The sequence below is a fragment of the Chelmon rostratus genome, chromosome 16 (genome assembly GCF_017976325.1).
Source record: "Chelmon rostratus isolate fCheRos1 chromosome 16, fCheRos1.pri, whole genome shotgun sequence".
NCBI classification, from domain to species: domain Eukaryota; kingdom Metazoa; phylum Chordata; class Actinopteri; order Chaetodontiformes; family Chaetodontidae; genus Chelmon; species Chelmon rostratus.
In genome coordinates, this window is record NC_055673.1 from 7,224,347 (window position 1) to 7,242,004 (window position 17,658).

Below are 17,658 nucleotides of genomic sequence, written 5' to 3' on the forward strand. Positions count from 1 at the left end.
ATCACTTCCTGGCTGTAGCCTTATATTTGCCTGCAGATATGAGAGTGGTATTGATCTTATCATCGCACTCTCGGCAAAAAAAGAGAACAAGCGTACTTCCAAAAATGTCTTGTAGCTCCTTAAGCGATACTACTAACTGCCCCTGCTTTTAAATGTGCTAAATGATCGATTAGTTTTTACATTACCCATTTATTTATCTTGATCTCTGCACAGGTATACACATGATTCCTGGCTGTCTGCTCTACTGATCTTGTTTTCCTTTGCCTCTTTGCCATTTTGGTCAACTCATGTTGTTTTAAACGTGCTAGAGAAATAAATTTGACTTGACTAGATTAACCCCCTCGGCCGTATATCAAGGAGTTTAAATCTGCTCCACCTCAACCAGCTGCAACAATAAAATGCCGCCTGTATGTTGATCCATCAGCAATAAAGTTTTCGCTTTTGAATCTTTTTGAAAAGCATTTTGTCTTTGTGGGGGGGAAGGACCTGACACTGACATTCCTTGATGAGAGTTGTCCTTTAGCAGATTATTTTTTACACTGAGGTACTGCCACTTTTACTCTGTAGTGCTCAACAATTCAGTTCCAACTACGTCTATTTTAGAAGACAAAATTTAGATTTTGGACACTATGGATTACAATGTATTAGACAGAAATCACAGTACAAACAGATTTTATTTTAAAAAGTTCAAATTCAGCTCCAACCTTACAGTATGCATTCAAAACAAATTCATTATCTTTATGTGCATTTGATTGGTTCTACAGTTAAGAGTTGTTTTCAGCATTATGAGAATGTTTAACACACTATAGTTTCCACAAGAATTGCCCCTAGTGGTGTTAATAAGGTTGTCTGTATTGTATTTTATTGTAGTTATTATTTTTCTTACAATGTTCCTTCATTCCACATTTTTCGTACACCTTTCTCACCGTTCACTTTTCATTTTTTTTTAAAAAAGAAGAAATTATTCATCCCTTAAAAAACCGTGCTTCCCTGTCATCATCTGCTCATTCCTTCCAGCTGAGCCCAAGTGTCTCGGCGATGAAGGAAAAGATGTGCGTGTCTTCTAAGATGGCCTTGGCGGTGGGTTTCCCTGCACCGTGCCCACTACGGGTGTCCACCCTGACCATCAGAGGCTGACGCTGCTCTGAGCTGCTGCCCACGCCGTGCTGCAAGGCAGCACAATACTTCAGGGTGTGGAGAGGCACCACGCGATCATCGTGATCTGCTGTCAGAAGCAGGACAGCGGGGTATGGAGGGCCAGAGTAAGGTGGCGCAGGCAGATTATGAAGAGGAGAATACCTGGAGAGAAGGTGAGAAAGACCAGTTGGAAGCAAAATGTGAGGGAACTCAGTGTGTCAGAGAGAGGAGAGAATATGGGAGCGATTCATCAACTTTAAACGTGTGATTCAGTTGCTCTGCTGGTATTTTTTGGCATATGTGGGCGAGTGTAAAGCTGAGAACAGACCACAAGATTACTGAAACCAACAAAGACTAAACAGCCGACACATAATAACGATTTACGCCAACATGCACAGATTCCTTCAGTCCTGAGATTCAGATAGAAGAAAATACTGAACAACTGAGTAAACACAAGGGACAACAAACGATGAAGCTATAACCAAACAGAGACAACCTCCAAAAATCCAGACTAATTCACGTGTGGGACTACCCCAAAATAAAAACGGACATCCATCGAAGCCAGTTTTCCTTTCTAATTTACGCTTCAGTCAAAGCAGAAAAGGAATGTGTTAAAATGCTGAATCTGGACGCGATGGTGGATGGAGGTCAGGTGAGCTGGAGCTCTGCACAGATACCTGCATGAACTGCATTTGAACATAGTTCTCGTTCCTGAAACACTATTTTAATGTTAGTTTTCGGTTTTCTGGACAGCTTTTTAACGGTGGATTTGATTGAAAAAAATTAAAACAAATTGAAAAATAAATGGAATTTGTAAAGCAGCATCAAGTGCTTCACTTTGTCCTTTTGGTGCTCTGGGCACGTTATGCATACACAGTCATGGCTGTGCTGCATGCGGTCATGTTTACATTCTATTCTAATTTTTTTTGTCAGAAGACAAAAGCGCAAGTTCGGACTTTTAGGGAGGAGCGAAAGGACACAAAAATGAGAACATCATTGCAAACTGGAAAGCAGCACAATAATTGTTTTGTCTCGATAATCTTGCTTTCGTAATGGCTGAAAGTCAAAACCATAACTGAAAAGACGACAGCGAGATATGAGGATGTGAGCATACGGTAACTCGACGAATTCTCATGCACAACTATAATTTAGCGATTCGTCGTTTGTGTGTGTGTGTTTCGTACTTGTTGAGCCACTCAAACTGCTCCGGGTCGTCCGAGCAGCCGTAGTCGGTGGTCCAGGCGTGGCCGATGGTGAATTTGTGGAACTTCAGCATATCCATCACCCCCACCTCTGCCACAGCACAGCCAAACAGGTCTGGCCGCTGGTTCACGCAAGCCCCTGTGTGTGTATTTATACTTTGTGTTAGAAATGTACACACTCAAACACGCACGTACAGCCCCTTTACTTCACAATGCAGGACACAATCACCACTAAACAGATTTTTACACACCAGGGAAGAAGGCATTAGTTGGGTTTGTGTGATGCCATATGGCAGTCAGCCTTGGGTAAATGATGTGACTAATCACTGTTTAATGTGCTGTTTAACAGATAAATTAATTGAAGCTAAGCGGCTAACTGCTCTTAGATGAATTTGACATTAGCAATTACGCCAGAGATGTAGTATAAAAAATACAAAATATGGTGATCAGTCCATCTGAGGCTAGCGATGGATCAGTGATCTCAGCTGGCTCAGTGGTGGCTTAGAAAAACTGCAAGAACAACAGAGCGTCCTGTGCTGTTAGCGGCCTTAATGGTGAAATTGCACATCAAGTGGGAGCTGCTCTTTTAAAATGGTGAGGACGTAGAGGTAAAGCTCCATTACCTGATTTCTGCTATAAAAATAAAGAGCAGGTTTCCCCCACTTTCACAATTTCAGATCCTTAATGTAACACGTAATGGGCTGATGCATTACAGTTCGCAGGGTATAACTTTAAAAACCTTTCACTTTCTCTTGTTCTCTATGTCAGAGCTTTCACACTAAAAATACATGACACACACACACACAGTGGACCCTGTACTTACCCACTAGCAGGCCTCCATTAGAGGCGCCGTTGATAGCGATGCGACTGGGTGTGGTGTACTTCTCCTGGATGAGATACTCTGCTGCACACTGGAAGTCATCAAAGCAATTCTGCTTGTTCCCTAATGAACCAGCTACAAACACACGACAAAGCACAATAGCAAACTTAGATTTAGTGTTTTTCTAACACTGAAGCGCTCCTCGGCGCAGTCATATCTTTCTGGGTGATGTCTGTACCTTTGTGCCAGGTGAGGCCGTACTCTCCGCCCCCTCTGATGTTGGCCACTGCCAGGACCCCTCCCAGGTGTCTCACAAACAGCAGGTAAGCAACACTGACCGCAGACAAACAGGAAATGAAGCCATGTAAGTACAAACAATAGTATGGACCATCATGGGAAAAACACTACAGACACAGACAAACACTACTAAAACCATCTGTGTCACCTTGGCTTTGTCAGAGAATAACACAGAGGGGAGTGGTCATACTGGTTTATGAGATTTCCAACAGAGTCGCTGTACTTACTTGTAGTACGGTTGTATGGAAGCCTCAAAGCCTCCATAACCATACAGGAAGACAGGATGAGTCCCATCCTTCTTTAGGCCCTTGGCGTGGACTAAGAACATGGGGATCTTGGTTCCATCTTTACTGGGATAAAATACCTGCAGAAGTATGAGAGAAGATGGATGAAATCAATTTTTCAATAGCTCTTTTACTAAACATCTCTTATGTCAATGTTACTAAATGCCACAGCTTTCACATAAATGTGTTTTTAATAAGTCTAAAAAGAGCTGTTCAGCCACCATTTGCAGCCGGTAGATAGGACAACACAACAGGAACAAGACAAACAGGAAGATGACAACACAAAGAAAGAGTCGTGGTGACATGCGGTTACCTGGCTGGTCTGATAGTCCTCTTGCTTGATGCCTTTTACCTCCACCTCCCTGAACACTCTGGGCTTGGGGTCTGGCTCGCTCAAATCACAGTGGTAAATGATACCTGGGCACCACAGAGCAAAGGTCACAAGGGTTAGAGGTTACTGTATGTTTATCAAATTGCATTTAATGGCTGATTGTTCATAATAACTGAGAAATTGTGATGATTGCAAATTTTTATAGAAGTTATAGTAATACAGGCCATTATTGCAGGATTTTGGTCTTTCCTTTGTTATTTGAGTTTGACTTTTTAACGAACATTCAATTTAATTTTTTTCTTTTATTATTTTAATTACTGTATTTTGAAATATTGGAAGCAGCACAGGTTGCCATTACAGTAGCAATACAACACTTCGAGCAATCTGTGTATTATTTTAGATGTGCATGTATTATTTTTCATGCTTGATTAATAAACAGAAAATTAAGCAGAATCTGTTTTAAATTTGTCAAGCAAACATGCTAAAAAATGTACAGGTTCCAGCTTCAAATATGAGGATTTCCTGTTGTTCTTCGTGATTTATGATAGTAAACTGAATATATTTGGGTTTTGGATAGACAAAGCAAGAAACCAGAAGACAACTACTTGGGCATTTTTCAATATTTTCTGAAATTTCTAGAAAAAAAATAATCAATAATCAATCAATTAATCAAAATTAAAATCAATTTGAGCCAAATTCTTTAAATTTACTTAAATTTTTGTAGTTATTTTTTATTTGGGATAAGTAACATTATTCTATAGCCTTTTATGTTTTACTTTAAAAGCATTAATTCTATTAATATGAGACAGATAAGACAAAATGTGTGACCTGGTGTGGTGAAGGAGGTGAACTTGTAGAAGAAGTCAGGGTGTTTCTTCTTGCAGCTCAATCCACCCACTGTGCCAACATCCAGCGGCAGGCTACTGACCAGCTGGCCTGTAGACAACTCATGCACCTGCAGGATATCCTTCACGTCATGGAGATAGTTGACCAGCAGGTGGTGCTGGTTCACACAGGAGACGAAGCCTGCAGACATTCATTAAGAGGAAGTTATAGAAAGTAAACATGACAGTGCGTAGCTGGTGTTATTAAAAACACTGTAGCCAAGGGAAACATTTTCCTTGTCATTTGTTTTCCTTTCACTTGTTACTGCCAAAACTTCCTCTCTGCCAATCCTCCTCCTTTCTCTTAATAAGGCGTAATCATCTCATGATCCTGGGGTGAAGCCAGATATAATGGCCATGGACTGAACATGACTGCATTGATTACTGAAGTTACCTGAGATGTTACTGTACAGTTAATTCAGGTCTGGGCTATGGATCCATTCACTGTAGCATGATGATGTCTCATCAGTAGCCAGCAGGGGGCAGTCTACTATACTACAAGTCTGATACATGTAAAAGCAGGACTGCTGCTAAGCAGGTGTCAGTGGTGCTGCAGACCGCCCTCTCCTGGTTACTCTGTAACCACTATTCCATATGTGGCAGTTTGAGTGTTGTCAGGGACAAAAACAATACAGAGTAAACTGATCAGTGACTTTTTACTTCATATCAATGGAATTATGCTCACCAGCCTGACGCCCACAACCACTACCATCAATATGAGGACCAACTTGGGAGTTAAAATACTGTGAAGACTTGATATAGGACATATTACTGACAGTGCAGTCAATGTTCCAGCTGCATAAATGTTGTATTAATAAATAAGCTGCTGGAAACAGCAAGAGCTTTAAAAGCAATGGAATAACATGATAACTCCATCAACTCCTTACTGTGGACTACGTGTGTACAATGACTGTATAATACCACTATACTCATATGACATGAATACTGTACAAACATCATTAAGTGGAAAACAACTTTAAAAATATTTTTAGAAAATTCATACTCAAAAAGAGGAACAAAAGAAAGCAGTATTACTGATTAATAAAAAGCAGTATCATTACCTAACAATGATGATCATTTGTAAGCACTATACAGAAGATTAATGGCTTATAACACACTAGCATGCAGTTGTTTGTAGGACATTTTTAGTTCATACTAAAGTACAATATTTGTCAGCAATTACCATCTCTCCTATGAGGACACAATTTATATTATTAAAGCTGTGTTTTATTATGTTGTCATTTGTTATCTATCCACCAGTCTCCTTACGGATGCCCACAGGAGGAGTTATAGTTGATGACATGCTTACAACTACATATATGACAGGGGATTTGAAATAAAGAGTTGCCTCATCATTCAAATGGGAAAAAAATCCTTAACATATGTTTTTTTCATTCCAATATTTGTCTATTTCTCTTAAAATTTGTACCTGTTGGTGTGTTTTGCACACATCTCAGCAGAAACGTGTACATATATAGATCTTAAAGTACAGTTACCGTCATTTAAGTGACTCATAACAAAAAAGTTTATAGTTGAAGTGCTTATGGGCCAAGTTTCACTTTTTGAACAGAGTTCCCTCTGACGAAGTCTTCGACCACAGACTCACAACTTCCCAGTTGTTGTGGTGGGACTGTGATTGCAACATTCGGACAGATATTCTGTGAAAAAGTATTTTGCAAGATTCTCTGAGGTAAATTGTGGAACTGTGTCTCCACGTATAAGCCATTTACGTATTCTGTAGCTCAGTGGAGTTTTCACATGTTCTACCACAAGCCCACAGCTGTCGTTTTACAAACTGCTTGAAGATCTTTCAGACGTATTACATTTCATCGGAAGAGAACTGATGCTACATAGCTGACTTGGTTATATTCTATTGAAATATGCATTCAGTCTCACCCAGGACATCCTTGTCATGCTGTGGAATGAGAGTAGTCCAGTGCTGCCGGTCCGGTTTCTGGATGTCTATGTTGATGACACAGTAACGAGGAGCATCCAAGTTGGAGCGGAAGGTGAATACAGTTCCCTCATTGGTGACATATGAATACTGGGCGTCAAAGTTGTCCACAAGTTTGACCCATGGTAGCAGGCCTAGAGGAGATTAATAATGACAAAAACTCAGTTATGATATAATATATGGATATTATATTGTATAAGATGCATCACGACTTCATCATCATGACTTTCATTTCTGTTATTGACCAGAGGGAGTTACAATCAATTTAATCTCTAGGAGAGGAAAAAACCCAACCCTCCTTTGACCTGAATCATGGTGGCATGTAAAGAATAATACTTCGCAATAGGCTTACACTAGAAAGTGAAACATTTCCTGTGTGGGGAGGAGGATTTTAAAAGAGACAACTGGCAGCAAACTGAATTCTGAAATCTCAGCATCTGATGAAGTAACCGTTGAGTCACTGGCATTGTCAGCAACAACGTTAATTCAAAAAGATGTTATCTACTGAAAAATATGCACTCCAGAAAAGCTGATGTGGTTTACAGTGCTGCAGCACAACTGCAGGAAATGTTGATAATTTTGGGAGTAGATACACGAAGGAAAACAAAATGACAGTGACAAGACCCAAACTTGACAGGTCATTCTGTCCTCTGCCACTAATAATTAACTCTTTTTATAATCAAGTAAGTCATTTTAGACAGTTTTTCCATAATAACACTTATTATCATGAAATGCTTTATTTTATAGATAAAGACATTTGCACACACAATCATACATTCATCAATACTTGTGGAAATTTGAAAACCCACTTCACAGCTTGCATCAATTTAATGCTAATTTATGATTGCGAAAAGAGCTAAAATTGTACAAATTCACCAAATCACACCTATGGATTCGTTCTGTGCCTGTTATACTACTTCTGACAAAAACACGTTAATTGTTTTGGTTTTATGGAGAGCACAGATCTCAGTCGGGAGTTCGTCGCACCAGCATCCATCAAACATAGTTTCCAGTAAAAACAAGGATTTCCTTTCAGGCACCACTCAGGAATATTTCCATCTGGCGGCTTTTCACTCATGCCATTTCAATGCCAGAGTAGATGGGGCAAGCCCAGCAGATGGCAGTAATGCAACAACCACCACAATGATGCCAACCACCATAAAACCCAAGAGAAGAAGACAAAGATGTACATGTGGGCAAACTCCCTTATTTCTCAACTTGTCTGGTTTCCAGCGAATCAATCAAAAGGAGCTTGTTTGCAAACAAAAGAATGTGCTTGTTGGTTACGAAATCACCCACAAAAGGACTGGCAAGGCAACCAAAAGCCACATATTAAAATACCTCATCAGCGTAGTCTTGGGATTGATTTGCTCTCTCCGCGTGAAGGCGTCGTTAGTCAGACAGCTTTCATTCACAACACAGCAGAACCAGTATTTTGAGGAAGAAAATTGGTGGTTCAGATTTCCCTGAATATCAATCCCCGCTACCATTCACACATGACCCCGTGAAGGAAATGTTTGTGAACATTTCAGGGATAGACTGCATGTGTGAAAGATACACACCTGATATGCCATCGGGGAGCTGCTGAAGGTCACAGTACCACAGCTGGTTGACAGGCTCACAGCCTTCAGTGATGGACAGAACAGCATATCGGCCATCGTCTGATATCTGGAAAAAGGAAGAAATTAAGAGAGATAGGAAGAAAGCAAAGATTACATGATTATGTGAGTGTAGTCTTTGCTGTAAAAACTGCCCACAACTATTGGATGTGATGCACCAAGCAGCCAGATCATCAATCCTTTCAAAATACCATAGAGATAAAAGACAAACATGTGGATGACTCAAACTTCATTAGAAAAGAAAGAACGTTTACATAGTCAGTATTTCAAAACTTCCTACTGTGGGTGACAAAGTATACACAAGTGACACCACAATTTCTAATCTCTAATAGAACACTAAATTAAGATCTTAGTGTTAAGAATTCCGCCTGTCTACGTGCACAACTTCTATGTTTAAGGTTGGAAAACTTTGTGTGATTTGATTGAAAACCATTTCAGGATACAATCACAAGAGCAGAGAAACACAAAATTGAGGCAACTCACAGGTGAAGTCTAACAGTAATCCAGCAATGGGTAACACTCAAACAAAATTGTCTTGTTCCATTAACAAAGGTCCAGACTATCCACTCCACTGAAATATTTAGTTCAGTAGCTGTTTTATCACTTCACATTTGCTGGAATAAAAGCTAATCTTTCAGGTTTCAGTTCTCCTACTGTGTAGGTGATATGCTGGTTTCAAAATGGCTGCTGCGCTCTGACCTTTCGAGCACCTCGCTTGGCCATTTAGGATCTTCAACATCATGTCCACAATCAACAATAGCCAATAAGAGTCAGCGTTGAAAAGAAGCACCTCCCCCTCTTTAGTGTAAAGATCAAGCCAATTGCAACCAATTGTGCAGATGAATGGTGCTTCATACAGCCAATGAAATTCAAAAAACGAGGACATGCTGCTTTAATGGGTAATTTACAGCCAAATGAAGGAACAATTGGGATATTACATAGGTTACCAATTGGTTTGATGTGTTTTTTGTTTGTACGTGGTTTGCTGTGAATCACTCTCTGCAATACAAATCTACCCTCGGGTATAAATAAAGTAACCTTGAACCTTGAACATAGGTTTGAAATGATAAATACAGTAAATGGCCCAAACGTAAAGAAATATAACCTAACTATGAGTACATATACACATTGATACGCATTGATGGTCTTTTTTTGAAAAAAAGTTAAAAAAACATATGCTAAACATTAATTTTCCATGGTATTCTTATAAATATTTATTGAACTTGGGCTAGGGTCCCATGCTGTGGTCCCATTGTGTTTTCCAGCTAATAAGATCTGCAGGTATCGATTTGCAAAAAACACTCAGAGGGAAATAAAAACCTTCAACTTCAGTGAGTTTAAACTTCCATAACCCAATGCCAGTAGCAGTTCCAGTGACTCTGACAGTTCTGACTGGGCTAAAAACTACATTTCTAAAGAGACCGCAACCATGCATGTACTCCAAAAAGTACAAGAATAGTTTCCAATTTACTCTGGTATGCCTTGGCCCTCTGGTAGGTGGTTTAGGCTAATTGAACAGGAATGGTAAGAAGATGACCTGGACTGCAAATGAGGGAAGTGATGAAGATTACTATGAACTTACAGTTGCTGAACTGTGCCACTTGGGATGTTCAGGGAACTCTGCAACCAGAATGTCCTCTGACTGCTTGGTGCCGATGACGTGGTAGTACAGCTTCTGATTGATGTTGCTGGTGGTCTCCGTGCCTTTGTTGAAATACAGACGGGTTAAGTCTTGAGTACATTTGTAACAGTCTTTGCATGATGAATGGTTTTGACTAAAGCTGTTGTTTCTTCGATGGAGCACGCGTTTGTGTGTATGGTGACTCTTACTAACCATCAGTTTTGCCTTCCTGGCGTGGGTAGCAGTTGTAAAAGACGCCTTTGGCATCGTGGGTCCAGGCCAAGCAGCTGAATTTAACCATCTCCAGTACATCAGGCAGTTTGGTGAGGTCATCAGCCTTCATGAAATGCACCGTTACCCAGTCTGAACCTCTGCTGCTCAGACCATATGCAAAGTATTCACACTCCTCTGACAGACGGCCCACTGCATAGAGAGAAAGAAGAGAGGACTCAGTAGTGTAAATCTTTTTCTTAATGCCTCAACTCGTCTGCGTATTAGTGTGTTTGTGCACAACAGCATGCACAGTATATGTGCTCTGCGGTTTGGCTCACTCTTCAGTGCCACAGTGCCATCTTCAGAGAGTTTATTCGGATCAAAGAATATGGTGGAAGGTCCGTCCAGGGAGTCCTGCACATGCAGCACATCCTGGTTCTGGAGACCTTCATTGTGAAAGTAGAAATACCTGGACATAAAAACAGGAAACAGGGTAACAACAAGCACAGCTTTTTCTTTTTTTTTTAAATCTCAGACCTGCAGTTCACAGGCACAAGCACTGCACAGACTGAAAAGCGGCTACACTTATCATTTAATCTCAGCTAGTACCTTTCCCCTCTTTTGTATGGGCAGCTGTATTTGGGATAGTCATAGAGCTCAGTGAGACGCTGGTGGAACTGAGCCCGGACAGCACACTGCTCCAGGTAGGGCATGGTCAGCTTGTTCTGCTCCTCAACAAAGGCCTGACATAGAAAAGTGGAGAGAGGAGGGGTGAAATTTGGAGCTTTTGGTTAAGAAACAGCTTCAGCTGTCTGCAAGAGATCAACACATACCACTGTGTCCATCAATAAAACTATGAAATGTGGAGCTCAACTTGGAGCACAAGGGGAATTAAACATTTATCAGATATAATTATTCATAATAGGGTTCATTTCCAAATCAAGATTTTTCAAAAGATATTTACAGCTAAAGAAAACTGGATTACTCAACATTTAGATTTACACTATGATTTGGTGGTAGGACCCTTTGTGGATGTTCTGTTTAAAGAGGGAAAACACTTAACTGGCAGAACATACAGCATGCTGCTGAAAGAACAATCCAAACATTACTCAATGCAAAAGTTGTACGATAAAGGGAAGCCAACAGGAAATGGAAAAAAAGAATGTATGTGTCTCAGAAACAGCATTACCACGAATGAAAATCTACAGGTAACACAATGGTTGGCAAGAATATACTACACTAGAGATAGTATTCGTAAGTTTCAGATTCCTCTGATCAGTGTGTAAAGTGTCGACTCCCTTATGTATTCCTTTTGGTTTGCACAAAAGTGAACAAAATGAATAATGAAATCCACCTTTCCACCTATTACTACTAACACAAAAATTCAATTCTCAGATGCAGTCTGTATTTTTCAGACTCTTCTTAATATCCTAAAGAATAGTGTAGTGGGATTTCCTCCCTTGTAAAACACTGGGAAAAAACAGAGGGCCCTATATCACCGATTTGGAAAGAACTGATATTATATAAGCATAGAAAAGATGTTGTCTGAAGATAACAATAAATCAGTTCAATGAGATATGAGGCCTCGTAAGATTTGCGGAATGCCCAGAAAGGGAAGGGGGAAATCTGTTGATGTTCACCAAGAGTTTGATGGCTCATTTACTAATTATAAATGAGGGATTAGTCCAGCATGAGACAGGTTGCACCTTTGTGAAGTTTCTATGTATGTGTGTGTGGGTTGGAAGGTGTAAGATGAATGTTAATGTACACACGTCTTGTTTCTTGTGTCCTATGTCTTATGCATGTGAATGTATAAATGTTTCATGTCATCCTGACACCATCGAAGTAAATAAGTAAATAAAGTAAAGTAAGTAATAAGTAAAGTAAATAAACTGTTATATACATCAAAGGGAAATATTATATGTTTGTTTGTAAGATTGCATGCAAAACCTCAAGGAAAGCATGAAATGTAAAATACCGTAATTACACCAGAAGAACAAAACAAAACAAAACAACACATACCATTGTTTCTGCACTGTCAGGGTCTTCCAGCCATATGTATGGATCACAGATCTTACTTCCATGGTAGTCGTCCACCTATTGCACAGATACAGAAGTTAGACAGAAACAAACGCATTCACACGTGAAAGGCAACTATGTTCAATCTTTAGTATTTTCTTTACAGAGAGGATTTTGTTGCGCAATACTATTTTGTGGAACCGTACTTTTAAATGTCAAATGTGTCTTTTGTATTTGGCTTGTCAGTCGAGCGGGGTGATAGTGATTATTATAGTAGTATAGATAATGATATCAAGTGATTTTGATACAGGATCATAATAAAATTCATTTTCATATCGATAACAATGATTGGACAATTAACTTTGGACAATTTTTACAAGGTATGGACAGATCTAACAGCCCATCGCACATCAAAAATAAAGAAAAAAAAACCCAGTCTGCAATTTCTGGATTGCAAGCTGAAGCACATGTCCACCCATTTTCTACTGCAACTTAAACATTGTTTAAGTTACTGGTGAAGAAAGTGGATGTGAAATTGATGTCCACTGGAAAAGAGGGGGGGAAATGAATGGAACCAAAGGGCACAAAAGCAACGGTGAATGAGAACTCATGTTAATCTCCAAAAATTAGGAATTTGGAAAAAAAAGCTACCATGATGTCAATTAAATGGATGCAGTTTGGGTATCCTAAAAGTGACAATGCATAGATTAAGACAGCCTACAAAATACCTGGTCAGTCAGTGGCAACCAAAACAGAAATGTGAAACACCACAAACCTTTGCCATCACCTGCAAAGGTACCATCCCAATAATCCAAATTTTTTGTGTTGATGAGCTATATTCTAAATTAACTAGTGAATCATCTGGTTTCTTTAGGCTTCAGTCAATATAGAAAAACATACTGTGATCATATTTTTTTCATTTTGCCCTGCCCTACTTGTCAGCTTGTTGCTATTCAACACTGTAATTAACGATGCTACTTTCGGTGCTTTTGAAGCACCGACTTTGATGCACCAGTGGGTAGGTTGGATTTTTGGCAAGTCCTCTTAACACACAAACAAAAATATGTCCACCCATTCCTAGTTGATGGTCTGGTTCTTGTCGCTGGAAGCAGTAATGAAAAAACATTTTTCAGTTGTTTTTTTATATACCTTAAAAGATGTGTGAACATCTTTTCAGGCCTAGACGTTTTAGCATTAGGTTAGGGTATTATCATGCTAACGAACAATTAATAATGTTGGTATATTCGCACTTCGAAGGCAGACATGGAGTTGCCAGCTACCATACTGGAGGAGGAGTTTCTCTACTGGTTATTGATGTACCCTAAGGACATTTGGATTACGATGACAAGAGCTGCGCCCAAATTCCATTGCAATCGTTTTCCTCAAAAATTTCACCTCAGCTTGGCATCGTTTGAAAGACAATACAATCCAGGTCAAAGTGGGTATGCACGAGTTTGTTACGCGAGTTCAGGCTGTCCGATGTGTTGACTTAACAGGATGGTTATTTTTGAGACTGCAGTAGGGATCGACAATATCGGGGAAAGAAAAACAACACTAATTTATAGAAATGTACACTATGTGGCCAAAAGTTAGTGGACACTCCTACTAATTATTGATTTCAGGTGTTTCCACCTCAGCCACTGATAACATGTGCAAAATTCTGTACGTATCCATGAAATCTCCACAGACATATTTAGAATGGGGTGTAAAGAGCTCAGCACCTTCAAACGTGGCACTGTTGCAGGCTGCCACCTTTGCCAGAAGTCCGTTTGTGAAATTTCTGCCCAACTAGATCTGCCCTGACCAACTCTAAGCGCCATTATTGTGAAGTGGATGCACGGAAGAACAGCAGCTCAGCCACGTAGACCAAGCAAACTTACACAACAAGGCCGACAAATGTTGAAGCCTGTGAATGGGTTTCCATGGCTGAGCAGCAAATGCAAGCCTCAGAACTTTTTGGTTTTGGTATCGTTGCTGTACAACGGTGTTGAAGGATACTCACTTGACTGCCACCAGCCTACTGGGAAATAAGATGACTTTTGCCAATGGCAGACAAAAAGTAAGTATATGTTGTTACCGATGTTGAGCTGATATTCGCCTTGCACCCCTACACAAATTCCCACACACTCCATCTTCCCAGAAGAGTGGTGGCTGTTACAGCTATAAATGGGGATCCAACTCCATAATACTCCATGGTTTTAGAATGAGGTGTCCACCAAGCTATATAGTGTATGTTTCAAACATATCATGTAATAAATTTAAAGCAGTATTATTTCACCAGATATGTGCAGCTTTTAACATGGAGTCAGTATCAGGAGAGGAAAAGTTGGATGGGTGCATCTCCAACACTGAAAAGATGGTATCGTTAAAGGAGAAAATCAGTGCAAAGAGTTATTCATCAGATGGCACAAGTGATGCTGTTAAAACGCCTACATTCTAGTTCCCAAGAAGTCAGAGGACAATTGCCCACTTCTAAACCTACGCGTTCAAAACTGTCAAATTGCAAAACAGCTACTGGAACTTGTCCATCATGATGGATGGATGTGCCCAGCCTGCGCCGTTGAAGGAAAAGCAAGTATCTGCTGGTTCACCTTTGGGAAGCATCACGTCAAATCAAGTTTGGTATCATGTGCAACGTGCATGGTATGCATTTACGACCTCGGGGGCATCGGCCACCTCATTACATCATATAAACCTTTTGCTCAGAAGCTTTTCTTCAAGTTTGTGCTCAGCTGTAGCATTTACAAATAAACATGAAACTAAATGCCTATAAGTATCTACACTATTTGCAAGTAACCAGTACGCTCGAAAGATTGACTCAATTATGGACTGCAGTTATCATTGAGGACACTGAGGTCATGTCCTCATTTGTGGATTCTAATCACCTTAAGAGGAGTTTAAAATTCTACATTTACACAGAAGTGACATATGGTGCATTTTAAATGCTCATTCTGATGCTTTTACTGTTCCAGGCAGAAAATATATGTAAATCACTCATTAAATTAGAGCTGAAATTATTTAGCAATTAATAGAAAAGTTGTTCAATGGAAACTGAATTGGCAACAACTTTAACAGTTGTTTGCTTGTTTAAAAGTAATGCTTCAAAATGTACAAATTCTCTGTTCCATCTTTTCTCTTTGATAGTGAATTGATCACATTTGGGTTGCTGAATGTTGTTTGGACAAAACAAGAAATTTAAATAAGTCAGCTGTTTTCTGACAACATTTATGTAACATTCAATTAACTACAGATTATGGATTAATCAAAAAACACGCTGTCAGTCGCAGCCAATCATTACATTAAACTAAAACAGATTTAGGCTAGTAATTTTCCACCAGAATTATATTCCTGGCAGTGTGGAGAAAAGGGAGGAGTTTGTCTTCATTTCAAGAGCATGTTTTTAGGGGGCTGTGGTTGTGTTAAGGGAGTAGAAACCGTAGGAAACCTTCACAATCAGAGGAACAGTACTCATAACAAAAGTTTAACCTGTGAAAGACACCTCAAATCTCAGCGGAACGTGCACCGTGAACGCACCGTTGCTGGGACACCGGTTCGTGACGGTGTGTGTGTGTTTTGATAAAGCTAACGTTTCATCTTCACAGAGCGAATGCAGCAAAAACTCCCCTTTAATGACTTTTTCCAGTTGCTAAACTTACGTTTTTGTTTCTTCGTTCGCCATTTTCTTTTCTGACTCCCCCACCCGTAACGTACTGTACGGCTTTTCTTTCTCTTCCTGGGTGTCGCTTTTCCTTCTTGTGTGCTTGAACCACTGAATTTCACCGAGTGACGGACAGAGAAAGCACTCTGCGGGACTTTGACACTGACCTTAGTTTCATCTCTTCTCGCTGCCGGATACTTAAACGCCATGGCGGGGTTTCCTAACGTGTTCCTCTGTTTCCCAGGGTCGCCCTTTAGTCGCTACTTTGTTCTTTTCTCTTGTTTTATTGTTGTGAAAACAGCGCCTCGGACCAGTCAATGGAGCCTAGAAATGAAAGTGAAAGCATTTTTTCTCACACATGCAGACAAACGTTTGAGCAAACCGCCTGTGCGTGGTCGCTAGACAGGAAACGACGTAATTAACGACGTTTGTTCGCGGGCAGTTTTTTTGATCATTACCATCTGCGCAGTTTACGACATCCCTTTCCAAAAGCACATTTGAGAAAATGAATCAGAAAGTTTTCTCCTCTTATCCTCTAAATAGTGCATCACAGGATAACTGTCTAAACTTAAAAACATACGAATAATGATGACTTCTTGCGCACTGTTGAAAACTTCTTATGCACTTGGTCGCACCTACGTTCATAACAGGGTACATACCATTCGTCGTCACTGATGAACCGGGTTAATAAATCTGATTAACAGTCATTTTCAAAGTTTATTTTTGTCTTTTTTTCTTTTAATTCACTGTACTTTTCAGTTTCAAAAACGCTTACAAACCATCCTTGAATCCGGTCTGCGTGCACTCATCTCGCGAGAGCTCGCGGATCAGACAAGCGCATGCGCACAGTAACGCGAAAAGCGAAATTGTGACCCCTTTTTCTGTATTGGTTTTGCCCGATTGAATAAAATAATTGAATCATCGAATGATACTTTAAGGGTATTATTCATCTCTCACTCTTTTCTCCTTCCTAGAATATATCCTATAAATCAAATCACTGATGCAGTCATCTGAAAATTGGCCCAGTATGTGGCAACAACAACTGTATTCTGTAATTAGCCGTTAAACCCACAATGACACACACAACCCCAAAACCGCATTTCAATGTTATTTAATAAAACAAGTTTCATATAAGTCTTACTCACTACAGCAGCTCAACAGGTAAATATTGTTGGTTTAGCCTCCACTACCACTTTACGTGAACTCATGTCATTCCATCACTTGAACTGGATCTACTGGTTGTGTTATAAATTAAGATGCAACAGGTTTGGAGGTAAAACAACATGTTGAGACAATGTGCATCCTGGATTAACACCCTTCAAGATGGAGGGAAGAGCGCGAGAGAAAAAACAAAAACATAGTTGCAGACATGTAATCTGTCTAATCCACAAAGCTGTGAAAACGACTGGGGAGAAACGGGGGAGGAAAGGAGGGGAAAGATGGAGGACAGGGAGTTAGAAAGAAGGCTAATTTCAAACTAATTTAGCTAAGGTGATTAAGTGAGACTGGCTTGATGAGAAAATAAGCTGTTAGAAGGCCCCTGACCTTGTTTCAATGTATTTACCTCTGTCTCAATGGTTGTGGGCTATATAACAGACAACAGTAATAATAAGAACACA

The 17,658-nt window shown here is 39.9% G+C and overlaps 1 protein-coding gene across 1 annotated transcript; it reads right to left on the bottom strand.

The window, feature by feature from the left end:
• Window positions 1-655: 655 nt before the first annotated feature.
• Window positions 656-16,376, bottom strand: LOC121619521 (prolyl endopeptidase-like). The gene is made up of 15 exons (XM_041955280.1): window positions 16,207-16,376; window positions 12,385-12,459; window positions 10,972-11,105; window positions 10,701-10,831; window positions 10,363-10,572; window positions 10,111-10,232; window positions 8,472-8,577; window positions 6,852-7,043; window positions 4,900-5,097; window positions 4,054-4,157; window positions 3,684-3,820; window positions 3,398-3,492; window positions 3,163-3,294; window positions 2,322-2,478; window positions 656-1,299 (listed from the first exon to the last, which is right to left on the bottom strand). The coding sequence occupies exons 1-15, from the start codon at window positions 16,246-16,248 to the stop codon at window positions 1,005-1,007; spliced, it is 2,130 nt and encodes a 709-aa protein (XP_041811214.1). The 5' UTR covers window positions 16,249-16,376; the 3' UTR covers window positions 656-1,004.
• Between the last annotated feature and the right edge of the window lie 1,282 nt (window positions 16,377-17,658).

Excerpts from the sequence above, each read along its gene's own strand:
- LOC121619521 (XM_041955280.1), bottom strand. The coding sequence starts at position 16,248 with ATGGCGTTTAAGTATCCGGCAGCGAGAAGAGATGAAACTAAG. Across the intron at positions 8,578-10,110 it reads AGTGGCACAGTTCAGCAACT|ATATCAGACGATGGCCGATA; the intron begins GTAAGTTCATAG and ends TCCTTTTTCCAG. Across the intron at positions 5,098-6,851 it reads GCATGACAAGGATGTCCTGG|GCTTCGTCTCCTGTGTGAAC; the intron begins GTGAGACTGAAT and ends GAATGTCTGCAG.